Below are 21,340 nucleotides of genomic sequence, written 5' to 3' on the forward strand. Positions count from 1 at the left end.
CAACCCCACTAAGAGAGAAAATGAAAACTGGGCAAACCTATCCTTTCTCTAAAGAAAGGTTCCCTAATATAGTTGGGCAAAGATTACCACTAGTGAAATCTTTGATCCAAGACACCCAAGTTTTCCATTTTATCAGCACAACTATTTCCCTCTCAAAAAATGTGATAAATAATAAAATTCATAGATTTAGTACAAGCAACACAATTCATCCAACGTTTTCATAGCTACCAATGAACAATATAATAGTTCTTAAATGCCATAGTAACTAAGGACAAGTCACTTTCTAACCAAAGGCTCCTCCAACCCTTAGAAATAGCAAGTTCAATAGCCTCCATGGCACCAATAAGTTTAGTGTTGATTGGGAAAGAAACTCCAATGTGAAGAGAAAAAGGCTATCCTAAAATAGCCTTTGAAATCTCTAAAGTGACAAAAATATCAATAGAAAATGTTGAATTGGGATTTTGTAAACTTCTAAGCTTCCTTTGAAAACAAAATTTTATCAACCCCATTACAAAATGCTTTTCTATATCACTATAAACAATTCTTTTATTTATATTTATTTAATTTTATATACAACTTATTAGTCGTTATCATCACCATCTTCATAATTTTAATGCATTTATTTTGAAATTGAATTTCCAATTTAATCTTCTAAATTTTATCATCCCAAATAATCTTTTAAAAACCAAACACAAAAATAATCACATTTACTCCTTAAAAATCTTATCTTATATAACATAATTAATATATCACCAATAATTTTCAATAATTAATATTATAAAAAATATTCATATTCATATAACCACATGAGTATAATTTTGAAATTTGAACGTCCTATAAGCTACCTGATTATATAAAATAAAAAAAATTATATAGAAATCATTCGAGTGCATATCTAAACCATCTATTTATTTATTTGTTTTTTTTTCTTATTTTAAAATTTTGTATCGTATCATTAATTTATGTTTTTATATTTTTTTTACCATGGTATAGATGTTTTCCTTTCGACACGAGTCTTTTGTATCTTACTCTTTGTCCTTTTATTTTTATTATTATTAGATTTTGGTATAGGTGATTTTTTCATTATGAAATAAAATTTATTTTTGTTTTATGAGAATGGAGAAAAGAGAAGAGCGAGCATAAGGCATGCAACTAAAAAGCAGCAATATTACACCCGTTGACCGTTTCTTTGCCTCCAAAAATCCATAACGGTAGCCAACCTCTCTTTCTTTCCTTCTTTTTCTCTCTTTCACTTGCTCTGCCCCCGGACACCGAAACGCAACCACAAACCAAAAAAATCAGCACCAAACCAAACGAAAACGAAAAATTCAATCGAAGGGCACTTTCATCCATCACCCAATCCCTGTTTTGATGCCAATGTGCCGCCGCCATGGAACGCAGGAAAACGCTCACGATGAACTGGGACGGCCTCGGCGACGTTGACGACGACGACACCTTCTTCGAGTCCTACAACCGCCTCTCCACCGCCGCTCCCCTTGACCTCCCTTCTTCTTCCGACGATGACGACGACGATGATTTCGATGATCCCCGCCTCTCCTTCGTCTCTGCTGCCTCGTCTCTTCAGTCACGAAAAAACAGGGCCCCTCCGCCGATCGACACCGCTTCAGATTACGGCATATGGATGGCTGCCCCCGTGTCAATCACCGAGAGGCGAAAGCGATTGCTCCACGGCATGGGCCTAGACGACGACCACAAGGAGTTCTCAAAAGCCACGAACGTAGTTTCAAAGAAGATCGACTCTGCTCCTTCTTCTAACTCCTCTGAGAAAAAATCAATACTTTTAACTACTTCCTTGCCGGTTACTATTCCACCTTCGGATTCTTCTGTTTCGGAACACAAAAAAACAGAGCAGTCCTCTGTTCATTTAGTTCTCGTTCGTTCTCGTTCCGAGGGAGACGTCGATTTGTTCTCCATGGAGAGGTCGAGGAAGGAAAATTTCATCGGGAAGCAGTCGAAGCAGCGGCTTACGAGAACCGCCACGGAGGTGGCCTTCCCGCGCGGAGGAAACGGAACCGGAGGCAGAGCGGTGGTGAGAGATTCCGACGACGCAGCAACCTCAAAGCGAAGCGTGGCGAAATTGGAGAACTCGGGAGTGGGAGCGTTTTTCTTGATTAGAAATCTGGACACCGGGAAGGAGTTCATTGTGAATGAGTACGGCAAAAACGGAGCGTGGAATAGGCTGAGTGATTTGCAGACGGGGAAGCAGTTAACGATGGAGGAGTTCGAGAGGACGGTGGGGAAGTCGCGCGTGGTGAACCAGCTTATGAGGCGTGCGCATACAGGTAGGGTGTTCATGATCTGACTATTTAGTTAACTGTAACAATAATTAGTTTTTAAAATAATGAGTATATAATTAATTATGAATAAATTACTTAAATAATAAGTTATATCTAAAATTAATTATATAACTTATAAAAAAATATTTAAAATATGTATTTTTATTTAACTGATTACAGTTTTATAATCATAACTATCTTTAAATAAACAAATTATTTAAAATATTCATAACTATGAAATTGGATATAATTTTATACTTATCTAGTTATATAAAACTAGATATATAGTTATTTTCTTAAAACTAATTTTGTTCAACATCCCTTCAAGCAGGAAGCAACCACAACGACGGTTTGTCGCGCAAGCTTTCTTCGAGCTCTTACATTTCGAGGAGTTTGAGGATGAGCAAGAGAAGAGGTGCTGCGTTGTTGAAGAACATTAAAGGCGTGGCGAGCGGGTTCATCGGCGAGCGAGAGCCGATAACGATGCCGGTGCCGGTGATGGAGGCGAAGAATCAGTGGGTGAGAGTTCGGCAGACTGGGAAAGCGCACAAGGAGCTCTCTGCTTTGCATCTGTGTCAGGAGTTTCAGGCTCACGAGGGGTGCGTGTGGACGATTAGGTTTAGTTTGGATGGACGGTATCTGGCGAGTGCGGGAGAGGATAGGGTGATTCACGTGTGGGAAGTGCAGGAGTGTGAGGTTATGTCTCTCAGGCCTGACGAGGGAAGTCTCACTCCTCTTCACCCCTCGCTTCTTGCATCGTCCAGTGAGACTCCTTCTTTGTCTAGTGAGAAGAAGAAGAAAGGGAAATTCGGAAGCAAAAGAGGCACAGCCATCCCTGAATATGTTCATGTTCCTGAAACTGTCTTCTCACTTTCCGACAAGCCGCATTGCTCTTTTCGTGGCCATTTAGATGATGTTTTGGATTTGTCTTGGTCTAAATCTCAGGTACAGCTTACAACATACCAACTCCCTTTCGTTTGCATTTCTTAAAGAAAAGAGATAAGATAAGTGATTTATGGATATGATTGCTTATGTGATACTATTATAACAAGAGAAAGATCGATGACGAGAAATGAAAGATGAGTAATAGCCTAATAGGTGAGATTACTGTTTGGGTGGCGACAGAATAATTACTCTCTATGGGTGTGTTTGTTTGGAAGAAGAGAAATAAAAGAAAGAAAAATCTTATATTTTATTTAGTGAAACTCATATCTCTTACATTTTACTTTAATTCAGAAAAAAATCTATTTCTTTTTTTTTTTCTTTCTACTAAACCAAACTCGCCTTAAAAATTGGTGTGTGAATGCAATGATGCCGTAACTTAAAGATTTTTTGTCCTCGTGACTGCACCTTGTTATCCAAGTTTTCTGCAATAACAAAGATCATGGCAATATTGAAACCATCACTGCAATTTAAAATGTTGCCTATAACATATACATGCGAATTGTTTCTCAGGGTACAAAATTTATTGTGTTTTATTGCATGCAAGAAGTGATAATAAGAAGATCAAAGTTTTGATCGGTTTTCATTTTCAATTGCAGTTACTTCTCTCATCTTCGATGGATAAAACAGTCAGATTGTGGGATTTGGAAACTAAGACTTGCTTGAACATGTTTGCCCATAATGACTATGGTGAGGGTGAAATGCTTGACTCTGGTCTATTATTTAAATATTCTATATGATTTTTAAGCCTTAGGATGGTATGCATGTGTTGGAAATAAGAAAGAAAAATCAACAAAGACACCACAAAATGAAGGCCGAAACTCTAATGCTTTATTTCGTAATTTCAAATCTTTAAATACAAAAGATTCATAACAGAAAATAATGACAAATAAACTTACCCATTAATTTGTAACAGTCCATAAACTCACATACAACATGAAATTGTAACAGATACAACAGTATAAATTCTACCATAAACTCTAATAAATTATAATAAATATAGGTACTGATTCACATTCTGAACATGCTGCATAGGACTTTCAGTTAATTACATTTTGTTGGCTTCTTGTTTGATGAGGGATTGGATATTGCAGTAACCTGCATACAATTCAATCCTATCCACGATGATTATTTCATCAGTGGTTCGCTCGATGCTAAGGTCAGAATATGGAACATCCCTGAACGCCAAGTCGTGAATTGGACTGATATCCACGAAATGATTACTGCAGTGTCTTATACACCTGACGGTCAGGTATGGTACCATTTCCTATTTGGAGTTATATCTTCATATAATCAAATATCTAATTATATAACTCCAAGAGAATCTTAGTTTGCCTTATGTGGAAAGAACTTGCCATATCAATGTATAATTGTTAAGTTAACTTGGTTAAGCAAAATAAATAAAATGATAAACTAAATGCAAATAACAATTATGCATTGGTTTCGATCCTTGTTCTTATTTGCTCGTTATTATTATTATTATTGTAGGGTGCTCTGGTTGGTTCCCTTAAAGGGAGTTGTCGTACATATAGGACAGAAGGTATTAGATACTCCACTAGTTTATTCTTTATATTTTTATTTCTACTAGAACCATCTTAGAGTCTAATTAAAAATTTACCATATCGTCCAACTCATAATTTAAGCTCATTAAATCAAGTTGTTAATTTCCCATTTCTTTACGGTGAACCAGATTGCATACTAACTCAAACTGGCACAATTGAGATTCGACACAAGAAGAAATCCCAACTACGAAAGGTCACTGGTTTCCAGGTAATTCTTATCTCCATGTGCCATAAACCGGATTCGGTTTGATGTAAGGAAAGCAAATTTACTGGCTTTGTATCTTTACAGTTTGCTCCAGGCAAACCATCAGAAGTTCTTGTCACTTCAGCCGATTCCAGGATAAGAATTTTGGAGAGTTCAGAGGTCGTTCAAAAGTACAAAGGTGCTGCATAACATCTTCTGCTATGTTCCGAATTTGTTTTAGTACTACAGAAAGATTTTGATAGCTTATGCCTTATGACATTTGTCATACAAAAATTGCATTAAAAATTATAAGCTTAAATATGTATTTAATCCCTAATAAATATTTAATTTTTGTATTTGTTTTCTAATAAATTTTTGTTTTACATTGAATCCCTAATAAAACAACTTTATTTTTTGTCCTTAATATTTTGTTTTAATATCTGATAAATTAACGAATTTTGTGTTTGCTCTCTAATAAATGAGCAAATTTTATTTTAGTTCCAACTAATAAAATATGAAAAAACATATCATGGAAAAAATATAAAATTCATCAATTTATCATAGACTAAAAACTAAAAAAATGAAAATGATCAAAAATAAAATTATTATTTTATTGGAAATTCAATGCAATACAGATATTTATTAATAAACAAACACAAAAATCTGATATTTATTAAGGATCGAAAACATTTTTAAATCAAAATTATAACTTTTGTTTCTGCATGATATCCTATATTGGTGTTGAACATCAACAGGTTTTCGAAATGCAAACAGCTCAATTGCAGCTTCATTTAGTCCAGATGGGAGATACATTATAAGTGCCAGTGAAGATTCTCAAGTATATATCTGGAAGCATGAAGAGCATAGAAGTGGAGGCAGTGGAAAGGGTAGAAATGTGCTAGTTACCCGTTCTCACGAGCACTTCCATTGTAAAGATGTTTCAGTAGCAATACCATGGCCGTGTACCATAAGAGGTGATCCTCCTCTAGTGCCAACACATCATTCCAAAAGACATTCAAAACGTTCTCAGGCACCTTCTAATTGCATAGAAGACACATCATCGCCATCTGCTACAAACAGTAAGAGAACGCTTCCACCCCTTCCCAACAAGAAGAGTAATAATAACCATGCCACAGAAGGTGCTTCAAATTCCCCAAGGGAAGACCCTGCAGCAATTTCACACACAGAATCCGGACTTAATGATTCGTTTGTAAACAGTAAGAGAATGATGCCACAATCTCCGATGAAAGCTAACTGCCACACTGCAGGGGATGAAGACATCGAAGCAATTTCACGAACAGATTCAGGATTTAGTGATTCATTTAGTTCTGGCTCATCCTCAGTTAGGTGTGGTGATTCACCTTCTTCATCATGGTCCTCTTCTTATTCATTGTTGGACAGTAGCCATGTTTCTTCCACAGTTCTTCCTTCAGCATGGGGCTTGGTAATTGTCACGGCTGGGTTTGGAGGTGAAATCAAATGTTATCAAAATTTCGGGTTGCCTAAAAGGATGGGTAGGCAACCCCATCTTTTTGGAGGCCATAACAGTTCTTCTCATGGCAACACCTAGAAGATTTTCTTTTTCTCTTTATTCAAATTTAAATGTAGGATTGACACATGATGAAATTCTCAATTTTTCTTGATTATTTTTTTGGTCTTAAACTCTCTGGTTCATAAGGGGAAATGAACCCTAACTAATCCGAAATTTGGTCATGAGATAAGTAAAACCTGACTAAGAATTGTCGATCAACCTTAACTTTAACACATTAAACACTTATACCCAATTACTTGAGATTGTAGCATTTAGTGGCAATGTTGATACATGTATACCTCTGCATGGCAATAACTTCACATTGTTGTAAACTATAAAGTTAGTGACAAAACCGTTGTAGATGTATACAAGAAATGAAAATTACATTCAAATTTTTTTAGACCAGAGACGAAAAAGTGAAAACTAAAAATTCCAGACATCAAACATTTTGTTCAGTTCTCGTGAATTTGTATCTCAAACAGAATTTGTACATGTAGCTCAATGTGTGCTTGATATCCTTATATTGTTGTATAGTAAGTGAGCGACAGAAAAGTTAATACAAAAATAAGTATACAACAATGGAAGTGATGTTGAAAGTTGACATACAAAGGGGGTAGGATTGAAGATTGGATAAATTACAAAGTACTGTTTCTTGTACTTTCTACCAACAATAGGGTGTGGATACTCAGAATCTGCCTAAATTCATTTGGTCCTACTTCTACCACATCAATCCAAGTATCTATTCCCTACAACTTTCTCGACTTGATGATAACTAGTTTAATTTATTCAAATCTACTTGCCTATAAAATTGTTTTCTTCTTTTTCTTTTCATTTCACATCCCTTGAAATGAACAATGTTTTTAGCGGAAAGGAATTCTTGTGAAGTAGCATGTCTCTATATTGTACACTTATAAAGGAAATGGAAAAAAAAGGGAGCGTAGCTGTTGTCACTTCCTGTTTAATTTATCTCAACTTGTATAGATGGAAGAAAATTTCCAAATAAGTTTCCTTATTGATTATGGACTCTATCTGCCGGGTATAGTCTAAAATTTTCACTAAAATCCGTCTCAGATGTGACTGCTTGATAGGAGCTATCTTAGTTTGGCAACAAGATTATTTGGTTGAGACTTGAGAGAGTTACATCTGACCAATGGTCTTTTCAATCCTCCTGTTCCTTTTCACCAACTCTAATGCGACCTTTCAGGTATTATTTGCAAGCACAACAGTTTTTTGTTTTTTGTTTTACTATACTATTGGTATGAAGTAATTCTCGTTAGAAATAATGACTAATTTTCATCACAGACCATGAGCACATACAAGGTGAGTATTCTCCTCTCAACAAGATTTATTTCATATTCAAGGATCAACCAAAATTAAACCCTAAATCATTTGCTTAAGGGATACAAATTGCTACCACTTATGCTAATCATTGTTGATTCATGCAAAACAGTTTTAAACATGTTCTGAACGGGAATTTCAGCTATGATAATAAGAGGAATAAAGTTTAGTGGTTGTTTGACTTTCAAAGGAAATTGAATTTCTTCGACACCACTCTAAAGTAGTTCTAACAACTGATCTCATGAAAACACAGAAAATATAGATTTCAGTTTCTAGTTGAATCAGACAATGTAGCAACACCTAATCAAACAAACCAACAATGTTCTTTCATCCCTCTATATATAGCTTACAACTTAGCCAATTGAATACACAAAACAGAACAAACGCAACAGTTTCATTATCGAACATCTCATAGAATTTCTAATTTGTCTATCCATTAGCATGTTTTCAGCAAAAGAGAAAAATGGGCGTTGACCATCTTTCTTCTCTTATATCTCAACCATTCTTTCTTTTCTCATTGAATATATTTTGTCTTCATCAACTTGCACTAGCTGGCACTATCAGGCACTATCATTTTGATGTACTTACTCTTTTAAGAGAATCAGTTCCTCTATTCTCTTGCAATTTCATCAAAACCATATTCACATCACAGACATAAATATAAATAGATTGCATTCTACACTTACTCTCTTCTACCCCCTTTTTTTTATCTAAGGTACTGGGTTACAGATGCAGATAAAGTACCAAAATGAGACTAATGACTAATGAGAATCACATAACATTGACTTATAACATACCATGGTACAAAGTACTAATCTTAAGTTGATACGTCACTACTAATTACTATTTTCAGGATAATGATGGAATTCTGATAACACAAGCCTTCCAAATGTCTCTGATTCCTACACTATTGATGTACTACCAGGGTCATTCTTATAACATGTTACCTAAAAATGCCACACACCAGTTGTGTGGATAAAATTGTGGAGAAAGAACTTAAACTCACCAGTACTTTAAGAAACAAGCATAGATGACTCGAATTTTTAATAAGAGAAGTGCTAGTAATACATTTTCTAATACACTTTCAACTTATCTGTTGAAAAAATTGTGTTGCTAGTGTTTCTCTTTTAAACGAAATTAACACTTCTTTTATCTGCAAGTTTTGTCTTAATCAAACAGAAACTATATCAACTAAAACGAGATATTTCTAAATTTAATATAGAAGATTGGACTATGGCAGATACATTCAAGCTTGGGAAGAGATACCTTCTCTGTTTGATCAATGTTGCACTCAATGATGAACTCTTATTCAGCATTGCAAATCACAGCCCTCAGTCGTTGAAGCAGATCCCATTTATGCCAAACCATTTGAGACCAACACTATTCTTATAGCTCCTGGACAAACCACTAATGTTCTTCTCAGAACCATATCTCATAACCCAATGCAACATTCTTTATGGCTGCTAGGCCATATGTGACAACTCCACTGTTACCGGTATCTTGGAATATGAAATTCCGTCACGCTTTCTTCACAAAACAACTTCCATGAACAACCTTTCACTCTTTAAGCCTTAATGACCTCCCTGCTCTTAATGACACTTCATTTGCAATTGCAACAACCTTCACCCACAAGCTCCATAGCCTTGCAACTTCACAGTTTCCTTGTAATGTCCCCCAAAAAGTTAATAAGCACTTTTTCTTCACCGTTGGTCTTGGAACGAGTCTCTGTCGATCCGCATAATCAAACTTGCCAGGGACCTAATGGAGCCATGTGTCTATCACACTCCCAACCACAACACTTCTTCAAGCCCATTTTTTTGGGAAATCCAATGGAATTTACTCACTTGATTTTCCAATTAACCCTTTAATGTCATTCGACTACACAGGCACCCCACCAAACAACACCATGGTGACCAATGGGACAAAGTTGGAGGTTCTTCCTTTCAACACAAGTGTAGAGCTTGTTATGCAGGACACCAACATTCTTGGTGCCGAAAGTCACCCTCTCAATTTGCATGGGTTCAACTTCTCTATGGGTTGGCTAAGGTTTTGGTAACATCGATCCATATAAGGATCCTGCAAACTTCAATCTTGTTGGCCCAATTGAAAGGAACACAGTGGGAAGTACCTTCTTGTGGCTGGGTCGCCATTCGTTTCTTAGCAGATAACCTAGGTTAGTGTCCCTTGTTTCTTGCTTTGCACAAAACCATATTCTCATTTGATTTACTACTTTCTACATGTAATACACCGTTTTTCATTAAATAATTTTAAAAGGATTTTATTTAAAAATAAATAGAATTTAAAAAAAAATATTTGGCTTTTATTTAATTAAAAAAGTGTTTTAGAAAGAAAAAAATGTTTATTTAGTTATCATGGTAAAATAGAGTGTTTTTTTATAAAATAATAAAATAAGAAAAAAATTAAGCATATAATAGGCTAACATTATCCAAGGATATAAATAACTCTTTTAGCCATGAGTTTTTACAAAACATTTCTACACTTCTTTCTTTTTCTTTTTTTTTTTCTCTGAGTTCAAGAATCCTAACAGAGCAATCGGAAAAGGAGCTCTAGATAGCACCGAAAATGTCATCATTGCTAACGGAGAATGCTTAAACGACTACCTTAAGATAAGGGATGAGTTACTCACGCTTGGAGATTAGAATGAACATGTATAGGAATCCCGAGAGAATTAATTTTGGGTTGTTTTATGAAATTCAATTTTGTTCTCATACTCTTAAGAACTTGCTTCTACTTGAAATTTGGTTAGAAGCGTTGAATTAATCGATTATTTAACCTAGTAATTGAATGTCAAATCTAGTTTCAGAAGAAGTAAAGATTTGTAGCTTAGGATAATTAATTGTCTTATTTGATAATCGATTACCTAACACCTAGAGACAAAGAGAAGCTCTTTGTGTGATTCTATAATCAAAAAATGCATATCAAATGGGATTTTGAAAAACTAATCGATTACTTGATTTTATAATTGACTAGATCTATTTTAACTATCAAAATTTATAAATACCCCTATGTGTTTTCTTTATTAAAGACTCTTGATACGGTTAGTCTTAGAGAAAAACATTTCAAGAGAGTCTTCTAAAAGAATTGCACTGCATTTTGTCTAAAGATTGAATTTGATCAATGAATCATTCATTCAACCATCATGAATTGATCATCTTGTGAAGAAAAATTGAAGATTGATAAAGATCTACACATTTTCAAGTGTATTCAATCTTTTAGATTATGTTTCTTGGCGAGAGTTACCAAGAGGGTTAGAGAATTGATAGACTTTCAATTCTGAGTCTTTTCTTGTAGGGTTCAAGAGAAAGATTTGATTTTTATTATAGAATTGTGTGTGTATAGTGTTTGTACTTGTTTTCTCTATATAGCGGAAGTTCTGAGAGGACTTAGAACAACTGGAAGTAGGTACAGATTGAACTAAACTAGTATAAACTCTTGTGTGATTCTCTCATTCTCTAAACTCTTAGTCTTAAACTCATCTTGGTATTGGAATTTATCTCAAGGGCCATCATAAAAGATTATATTTTTTACACATGTTAGAAACGTAGAAGTTTCTGGTTTATTATGATCTTTTGAAGAAACTTTGATTGATTTAAAGGGGTTGTTTTTAATCTGTATTAAGAACAAATTGATAAAGATTGAGAGAATCTATTCAACCCTCCCTTCTAAATTACTGCCTAATCCAACAATTGGTATCAAAGCTAGGGTCTTGAAAATTAATCAAGATTTTGTCAAAAGATTCTGATCATGGCTTGGAATTAATTGTCATTCTCTGAGGGTCCATCCATTAACAGACCACCATTGTTTTGTGGTACGAACTACCCCTTTTGGAAAAGTTCAGATGAAAATCTTCATGGAGTTTGTTAATAGAGCCATTTGGAGTGCAGTGGTGAATGGATATATCATTCCAAAACCATGTAGTTAATAACAAGATAGTAGAAAAACCTTATGAATCTTGGTCACAAGAAGAAATTCGAAAAGGTGAATATGATTCCAAGGTAATAAACATTATACATTCCTCATTAAATGCCGATGAGCTTTTCAGGGCGTTTGTATGTACACTGCTAAAGAGATGTGTGATTTAATCCAAGTCACACATGAAGGAACACTGAAACTAAGGAGAGCTCAGAAGAATTCGCTTATCCAAGAATACAAAAACTTTAGGATGAAGCAAGGGGAAACTATAAGTGATGTGCAAAAAACACATATTGTAAACCATCTCAAGGATCTTGGAAATATTTTTGAAGAAGAAGAGATCAATGTCAAGGTGTTGAAATCCCTCAACAAAGCATGACAGTCAAAGGTCACAACTATTTCTGAATCAAAAGATCTTGCTACTATGGCATATGATGAGTTGTTTGGGAAGTTGAGGGAGTATGAAATGGACTTGACAAGAATGGATGAAGAAGAAGCTATAGATAAGAAGAATAAAGGTTTAGCATTGAAGACCAGCATTCCATCAAGTGGAAAAAGTGAGGATGACAATGCAGAAGGGTTAGATGCTAAAAATTTGAACTTGCTTGTAAGAAGGCTCAAAAAGTTCCTCAAGAAAAAGAGGGACTTTAGAAATGGAACCTTTTAGCCAAAGAGGAATCTCAAGAAGGGTAAACCATATTCCTCCAATGGCTTTACTTGCTTCAAGTGTGGAAAGACAAGCCACATCAAAGTAGACTGCCCCATCTACCAAAAGAAGCAAGAAGGAAAAAAGAAAAATAAGGGTTCATTCAAGAAGAAGAAGAAGGCATATGTTGCTTGGGATGACAATGAATCAACAACATCCATTGATAATAATGAAGAGAAAGAAGTAAATTTGTGCTTGATGGCTACAAATGAAGTTGAGAGTGAGGTAAACATTTTAGATTTGGAAGTTGATGATAACTATGATTAGCTACTACATGCTTTCAATGAAATACATGAAGAAGCACAAAATTTGTCTATTGCAAATAATCTTCTAAAAGGAAAACTGAAGTGGCATGTGGATAAGCTAGTGGAAATTCAAAAAGAATTTTTGAAAGAAAGAGCAAAAAATGATATTTTAGAAAAAGAAAAGAACAAGTCTTCTTGCAATTGCACTAACACCACTAATGTCACTTCTCCTTGTGAAGGATGTAAAGTTTTAGAAGTCAAGGTAGAATACTTGCTAAAAACTTTATCCAAGTTCACTATGGGGAGAGATAATTTGGAAGCTTTACTTACACAACAAAAATGTGCTATCGAAAAGGCTAGATTGGGTTATACATATAACAAGAAGTAAAAAGCTTACAAAAATTTCTTTAACTTCATAAAAGCTTCTAGCTCACCCTTCACGGTATGCCATTATTGTATGAACAAGGGACATTCTTCTCTCAAGGTATGGAATTCCAAGTGGGAAATATAAGTGGGTTCCCAAAGGAACTAAGAATATTACTAACCAAAAAGGACCTAACACAACTTGGGCATCTAAATCTACCTTCTAAATTTATTTTGTTGTTGTGTCTAGCAACAGATAAACAACTATGTTATCTTGATAGCAGCTTCTCAGAGCATATGACAAGAGACAAGTCAAAGTTCATGTCTCTAAAAACTAAAGAAGGAGGATTTGTAACCTATGGTGATAACAACAAAGCGAGAATTCTTGGTGTAGGTAATATTGGTAATTTCCTAACTTTTTCCATAGAGAATGTCTTATACGTGGAAGGACTGAAACATAACTTGTTAAGCATAAGCCAACTATGTGATAAGGTTTTTAAAATTGTTTTTAACTGAGAATGATGCATAATAACTTAATCGATTTCAAACAACATTAAGTTTGTTGGTAGTCGTATTGGCAATACCTATATGCTTAATGTAGAAATAGCATCTCACTCAAACATGGCTTGTTTAATAAGTAATGATCATCTCTCTTGGCTTTGGCATAAGAAAATAGCTCATATCCACATGAATCATCGAAATAAGCTAGTCTTTAAGGAGTTAGTTAGAGGACTCCCAAAGCTCAAATTTGAGAAGGATGGATTATGTAATGCATGTCAAAAGGGAAAGCAAACTAGAGCATCTTTCAAATCTAAAAATGTTATTTCTACCTCTAGAGCGCTTGAACTTTTACATTTAGATCTTTTTGGTTCTTCTAGAAAAGTACTGGAGGGAATTACTATGCTCTGGTTATCGTAGATGATTACTCTAGATATACTTGAACTTTATTCTTATATTCTAAGAATAACACTTTTAATGCTTTTAAAAAACTTGTTGTCATACCCTAATTTCGTCCGGGGATTATTATTTGATGATATGCAACCTTTGATTGGCCGCTTCGAGATACTTGGAACCCTTTGTTGCACAATATGTGAAGTCCCAAGACGTGCCGGAAATCAAAAGGAAGCAGGCTTACGTGATCCGTGAAATTCCGTAATGTGATGGAAATAAAAAGGAGGTGTTTTTGCGCAATCCGTGAGTTTCTGTAACTTCTTCGAAAGCTAAAAAAGAGTAAGTACATAATCCGTAAGGATTCGTAACCTTGCGGAAGGAAAATAAGTATCGTTACGAAATTCGTAAAGTTTCGTAACGGTACAGAAAAAGAATTACCAAAAAAGGTAAGGGGGGTGCATTTAGTAAAAAAGGGGGTACAAATAGCAATCAGGCCCACTTGGGCCTTCCAGTTTCTTCCTCCAGAAGGCAGTTGCTTCTGGAGGAAGCAACCTTGCTCGCCTGGGCGAGCTGGGTGGCAAGCTCCTCCCCTATTTTGCTATAAATAGGGGGAGGAGTGAAGAAGAAAGGGTTCAGCCTTCTTGGCACTTCTTATTCTCTCGAAATTGCTGAGGAAAATTGTTTCCGTGAAGAAAATCCAAGCCGAGGCGCTTCCGTAACGTTTCTATGAGTAATTACGCGAAGATTTTCAACCGTTCTTCAACATTCATCGTTCGTTCTTCGTTTTCTTCAGTCTTCAACTGGTAAGTACCTCAAACCGAGCTTTTCAATTCATTTTACGTACCCGTGGTGGTCCCCATTAGTTTCATGTACTTTTATTCTCGTCTTCATTCGCTTTCTATACCCCCTTTTGACGTGCTTCAGTCATTTATTTAAGTCGTTCCTTGCCTAATCTAAAAAATAAAATAAATTTCCACCGATCATTTAAATTGTATCATCCGTTAATTTATGTTAAAATGAATTCCGACCGTTCGGTCGTGCCGTAACTACGTTGGAAATAAAAAAAAGAGGTAAAATAATAATAATATAATAAAAAAATATCTTTTAGTAAAATGAAGCGAAAATCAATCAGACGTTTTCTCTTTGGGATTTCTCATTCTTAATTGAATTGACTAATAACTAAAGCGAAACTAAGGCTAAAATCAATTCGCCAAGTCAAGCTCATCCACAAAAATCACTAAAAAAAAGGGTTTGGAAGTTTATTACCTCAGTTTTTTTTCTTACCAAGTAAATGGATCATTCTTAAGGTCCAACGCCTTAAAATGATCACCTTTCAAGTAAAAAGAATCGCTTGATTCACTCTTAAGAAAGAACTACGTAGGTCTGATTTCCTCTTCGATGGAGGGTATGTAGGAGCAAAAGCCTCGCTTTTGTCGACCTCAAAAAATAAAAAGAAATAAAATTAAGGTAACACAATTTCCACAATTCTAAAAAATAGGTTGTTGTCCTTTGAGACAAACGTGAGAGGTGCTAATACCTTCCTCAAACGTAAATACAACTCCCGAACTTAGAATTTTCATTTTGACCGGTTTCCTTCGGTTTTTCCGACGTTTCCCACAAATAAACGTTGGTGGTGACTCCGCGCATCTTTCCTCCTTTTGGAAAGCGCACCCGTGAGCCTCGCCTTCACTTGCCCGCGAAAGGGCACGTCGCGACACTTGCCAAGCTTATTCAAAATGAAAAAGGATTTCAAAATTAAAAGTTTAAGAAGCGACCATGGATGAGCATTTCAAAATTAAGACTTTCAAATTTTTGTGAACAAAATGGACTTAATCATAACTTTTCCGCTCTAAGAACACCACAGCAAAATGGGGTTGTGAAGAGGAAAAACAGGTCCCTTAAGGAACTAGCAAGGACCATGCTTAATGAGAATAATATGCCTAATTACTTTTGGGTTGATGTCATTAGCATAGCTTGTTATGTACTCAATAGGGTGATGATTAGACCCATTCTAAAATTAACTCCTTATGAAATATACAAGGGCATAAAAACAAATGTGTCACATTTTAAAGTTTTTGGTAGTAATTGTTTTGTTTTGAATAATGGTAAGGAATTAGTTTCAAGGTTAGATTCAAATTTTGATGAATGTCTATTATTGGGTTATTCTACAAATAGCAAAGCATATCAAATCTTTAATAAACATACAGTAAGAATAAAAGAGTCTATGCATGCAGTTTTGGATGAAACTAATGCCCAAAAATTAGGAAAAGTACCTCTTTATGATTATGATTATGCATGAAGTCCTAAAGAATCCTCTCCTACAAGAGAAAAGGTACTAAACAATAACCATATTGAAGGACACTCACTACAACACAACAGCCTTCCTAAGGAGTAGAAAGCACCTAAAGACCTTTCTATTGACAACATCATATATAGGTGATATTGGAAAACGAGTTTCTACTCAACACTTACTAAATCTATTTTGTGAATTCTATGTATTTGTGTCTATGGTAGAACCTTCAACTATTGAAGAGGCGCTTGTTGATGAACGTTGGGTTATGATTATGCATGATGAACTTCATTAGTTTAAAGGAAATGAAGTTTAGGAACTAGTACCTAGGTCTGGTAAAACAAACATTATATGTACAAAATAGGTTTTCAAAAATAAGTTAGATGAACATGGCTTCATAACTAAGAACAATGCAAGGCTAGAAGCCAAATGTTATAAGCAACAAGAGGGTATAGACTTTGGTAAAACCTATGCTCCGATAACTAGATTAGAAGTTGTTAGATTGTTGCTTGCATTTGCTTGTATTATAGATATTAAATTGTACCAAATGGATGTAAAGAATGCTTTTCCAAACGGATATGTAGATGACATCATATTTGGCTCTACTAATAAACCTTTCTATGAAGATTTTGTGCATAAGATGCTGGGGGAGTTTGAAATGTCAATAATGGGAGAGTTGAACTATTTCATCGGTCTGCAAGTGAAGCAAATGAATCATGCAACTTTTCTCCATCAAACTAAGTATTGCAAGGAACTTCTCAAGAAGTTTGATATCGATAAAAGCAAGGAGGTTGCAACCCATGGCTACAAATTGCTACCTTAGTGTAGATGATAAAGGGAAACTAGTTGACCAAACAGAGTACAAAGGTATCATTGGTTCTTTACTCTATTTGAATGCTAGTAGACCCGACTTTATGTTTAGTGTTTGCATGTGTGTTCATTATCAATCATGTCCTAAAAAGTCTCATTTCTCAGCAGTTAAGAGATTTACAATGTATCCTAAAGGTGTTGAGATCTCTCTAGTGGAATACTCAGATTCAAACTTTGTTGGATGCAAACTAGATAGGAAGAGTACAAGTGACACTTGTCATTTATTAGGAAATGGCCTAGTATCTTGGAACAACAAGAAGAAAGCATATGTTGCCTTATCTATGGCTGAGGTTGAGTACATTGTTGCAAGGAGTTGTTGTGCATAGGTATTGTGGCTTAAACAATAGCTTTCTGATTTTGGATTGCATTTAGAACACATTCTTTTAAGATGAAATAACACATTCCTATCATGCAATCTAGGGCAAAGCATATAGAGATTAGACATCATTTTATTAGGGATCATATTCACAAGGCTTATTGTGATAGAGTTTGTTGATACAGACCCACAACTAGCTGATATCTTCACCAAACCTTTGGCAAAGGTTAGGTTCTTTCATCTTCGTAATGAACTTGGCATCCTAAATGAGTCTAATGTCACTTGAGCCAATTAGAGAGTACTCATTCATGCACATATGCATTTGCTAACTTGTTTGTTTGTACAAGTGGTCTACATTCTTGAATATTTATCATTCATAAAAACCATTTAGCATGTTCTCTTCTAAAAAAAATTATTTAGCATGCATGACAATCGATTAACATATCCTATAATTGATAGTTTTGAGCTGAGGCTAATATCTAAGCTCTCTGGGTAAACCTATAATCAATTACCACTTTGAGCAATCGATTATCTAGACTGAAGATAAAAAGCCTTACTCTCTATCTAAACTTGTAATCGATTACGACCTTGGGCAATTGATTACTAGGCATCTGAAACATTTTATGAAACTGAAAATATGTTGCCCTTGTTCTTTTTAAACCTTGCCTAGACTTAGAAAGTTCCCACTTTCTATTTCAACCATCTTTTTGAAACATAACAGAGTATCCTTGTTAGCCTTTAACCTTTTAATCACCTAAACCTCTTTTTCTACCTTCACCTCAACCTCCATCAATGCAGAGAAGAAGAATAAGAGGATGAAGAGCACTAGGCACATACCCATAGCCCCTAGAACAAAGAAGGAGAAGGAACCAGCAAAGGGTGGTCCTTCCAGCAGAGGAAAACGCATTGCACATTCTCCCTTACCTCTTACTGCTCTAAAGGCAACCCCTTGGCTTTCTGAAGAACACTATGAGTCTTCTTACAAGTTTTGTTATGCGAAGAAGGAGATGATTCAACTAAAGTACATCATTTTAGCTTGGCTCATAAGTGAAGGTTTTGCATTTCCTAAGTTAATTGAGTACCACGGGTTGAAGAAGCTAGTGGAGATGAAGGACACCTACACTAACTTGGTAAAAAATTTCTACACCACAACTCATATTGATGGCGATACTAGGTTTCTATGTGCTTAGTTGAAAGGGCAACAAATTATGATGACACTAGAGGTATAGTTAGACATTGATGGGTTATCTTCAGAAGGAGTTATGGCTAACCAGTTGGGTCTCAAGGAAGCTAGATTTTCTTTCAACAAGGTCGAGAAGTACAAGTCTGTGATGAATAATCCTTCTACCTATGTTGTTGTTGTTACAAAAGCAAAGGGAAATGAGTGTTTTGGTACCGAGCCATTGATTCTTAAGCATAAGTTTTTGCCCTATGTGGTTGCTTGGATTATTACTTCGAGGGGGAGCAATCGTGCTCAATTGAATGAAGAGGATCTTCTCATTATCATTCTTATGCAAGGGAAGATGAATATTAACTAGGTCAACATTATTATTGATATCATATTGAAGACCAAGAGGATTGGTTCTTTTAAGTGTCCATATGCACTTCTGATCTCCGAGATTCTTGACAACATTAGTTTTAATACCCAAGAGGTCTTTGGTTTTGTTGAAGTAGAGTTTGAAGTGAAGACCAAAGTCTTGAAGTAGATGGGGTACATCAAGTCTGAGGAAGCTGGAATTGGATGGAATGAGAAGAGCAAGAGGATCAAATAGAACAACAAAAAGCAAAAAAAAGAAGCTCATGAGCCCCTTTAACAAATGAAGCTAGCAAAGATGAATGAGCTTATGAGAGTGCATAAGGAGGACTATGTTGAGCTTAAGGAGTGCTTTGAGTCTATCTCTGAAAGGCTAAATGTTAGGAGAGCACCACATATGGTTGATATCTGATCCTTAGTTATCCTATAGGATCCCCGTAGAGCCTTAAGATAGTTAGCCTCACAACTCATAAGCATATCGTTTAGGCTTGAATTTTGTTTTGTGTTTGTTTCTAAGTTTGTAAAAAGCTTTCTGTAAAATTATTGAATAATTATAAAATGCTCTCAAACCAACTTGAATACCTTGAGAGAAAAGACTAAGTGTTAAGATTGTATATTCATCTATAAAACGCTTAAGAGTTAATCATTGTGCAAACAAACAAAAATCTAATTAATTTGTGTAGAACCTACAGTGGCCTGTTAGGACAAAGAATACTAAGTTGTTTCAAGCTTGGGTTATATCTTGAATTGTAGAGCAAGAAGTGGTCATGATAGTGTTGGATCGAGTGGCCTCAGAATAATTAAGAAGGGGGGGTTGAATTCCTAAACCTTTACTAATTAAAAATTACTCTTTTAAGGCTTTTACTAAATTGTTAAGAGAATGAGGAGTAGAAGAGAAAACTTAACATAAAGTAAAAGCGGAAATTAAATGCACAACGGAAAGTAAAAGAGTAGGGAAGAAGGAAACAAACACACAAGAGTTTTTATACTGGTTCGGCAACAACCCGTGCCTACCTCCAGTCCCCAAGCGACCTGCGGTCCTTGAGATTTCTTTCAACCTTGTAAAAAACCTTTTACAAGCAAAGATCTACAAGGGATGTACCCTCCCTTGTTCTCTTTGAACCTAGTGGATGTACCCTCCACTAGAACTGATCCACAAGAGATGTACCCTCTCTTGTTCTCAGTCAAACCCAAGTAGATGTACCCTCTACTTGTGCCACAAAGGATGTACCCTCCAATGTGTTAAGACAAAGATCTCAGGCTGTTACACTTTTGATACTTTGTGAATGGGGATACAAAAGAATTCTCAGGCGGTTAAACCTTTGAACACTTTTGTATTAGGAAATGGGAAGAATCAAAAGAATTCTCAGACTGTGTCGTTTTGAATTCTTTGATAAGGGAGAAGAGAGACACAAAAGAATTCAGGCGGTTAGTCCTTTGTTCTTTTGGAAAAGGGAGAAGAGAGACACAAAAAGAATTCAGGCGGTTAGTCCTTGGTGAATTCTTTTTGGCAAAGGGAGAAGAGAATGAAAAGGATGAATAGCACAAGTTTTCAAGGTTTGGAAAACCATAAAACTTCAGAAAGCTTTTGGTACAAAGAAGAAGAAGAAGTTCAAAGAGATTCCAGGCTTGTAAAGAATTGTAATGAAATGATTTGAAAAGTATTCAAGATTGTTGTTAGAAAGATTGATCGATAATACAAAACAAAGCCTTGATTTTATAGACTCTTCATGTCAGGTCAAGAAGGCCATTTAGAAGAGTTATAACTTTTTAGAAAAACTTAAAACCCATTTGAAAAAGTCAAAACCTTTTTGAAGAGTTACATCTTTAGATTTTTCATAAACAAACACTGGTAATCGATTACCAAATAAGTGTAATCGATTACACAAAGCTTTAGAGTGAAACAATGTGACTCTTCACATTTAAATTTGAATTTCAACGTCCAAGGACACTGGTAATCGATTACCAAAAAATTGTAATTGATTACAGCCTTTTGAAAATATTTGGAACGTTGTAAATTCAGTTTGAAAATATTTTCAAACTCATTTTGCTACTGGTAATCGATTACAACAATATGGTAACTGATTACCAGAGAGTAAAAACTCTTTGGTAAAGGTTTTGTCAAAAACTCATGTGCTATTCAAAGTTTTGAAAAAACTTTTTAATACTTATCTTGATTGAGTCTTTTCTTCATTCTTGAATCTTGAGTCTTGAATCTTGATCTTGATTCTTGAGATCTTGAGTCTTGATTCTTGATTCTTCAGATCTTGAGTCTTGATTCTTGAGATCTTGAATCTTGTTTGTAAGCTTTTTTCTTGAGTCTTGAATTCTTCTTGAT

The 21,340-nt window shown here is 35.3% G+C and overlaps 1 protein-coding gene across 1 annotated transcript; it reads left to right on the forward strand.

Annotated features, from left to right (window-relative positions):
- Window positions 1-1,348: 1,348 nt before the first annotated feature.
- LOC114406321 (WD repeat-containing protein 44-like) lies at window positions 1,349-6,647 on the forward strand. The gene is made up of 8 exons (XM_028369008.1): window positions 1,349-2,310; window positions 2,633-3,242; window positions 3,839-3,929; window positions 4,334-4,491; window positions 4,728-4,779; window positions 4,930-5,009; window positions 5,091-5,184; window positions 5,741-6,647. The coding sequence occupies exons 1-8, from the start codon at window positions 1,391-1,393 to the stop codon at window positions 6,553-6,555; spliced, it is 2,820 nt and encodes a 939-aa protein (XP_028224809.1). The 5' UTR covers window positions 1,349-1,390; the 3' UTR covers window positions 6,556-6,647.
- Window positions 6,648-21,340: the final 14,693 nt, after the last annotated feature.

This window comes from Glycine soja, chromosome 3, assembly GCF_004193775.1.
Source record: "Glycine soja cultivar W05 chromosome 3, ASM419377v2, whole genome shotgun sequence".
In the NCBI taxonomy this organism is placed as follows: Eukaryota; Viridiplantae; Streptophyta; class Magnoliopsida; order Fabales; family Fabaceae; genus Glycine; species Glycine soja.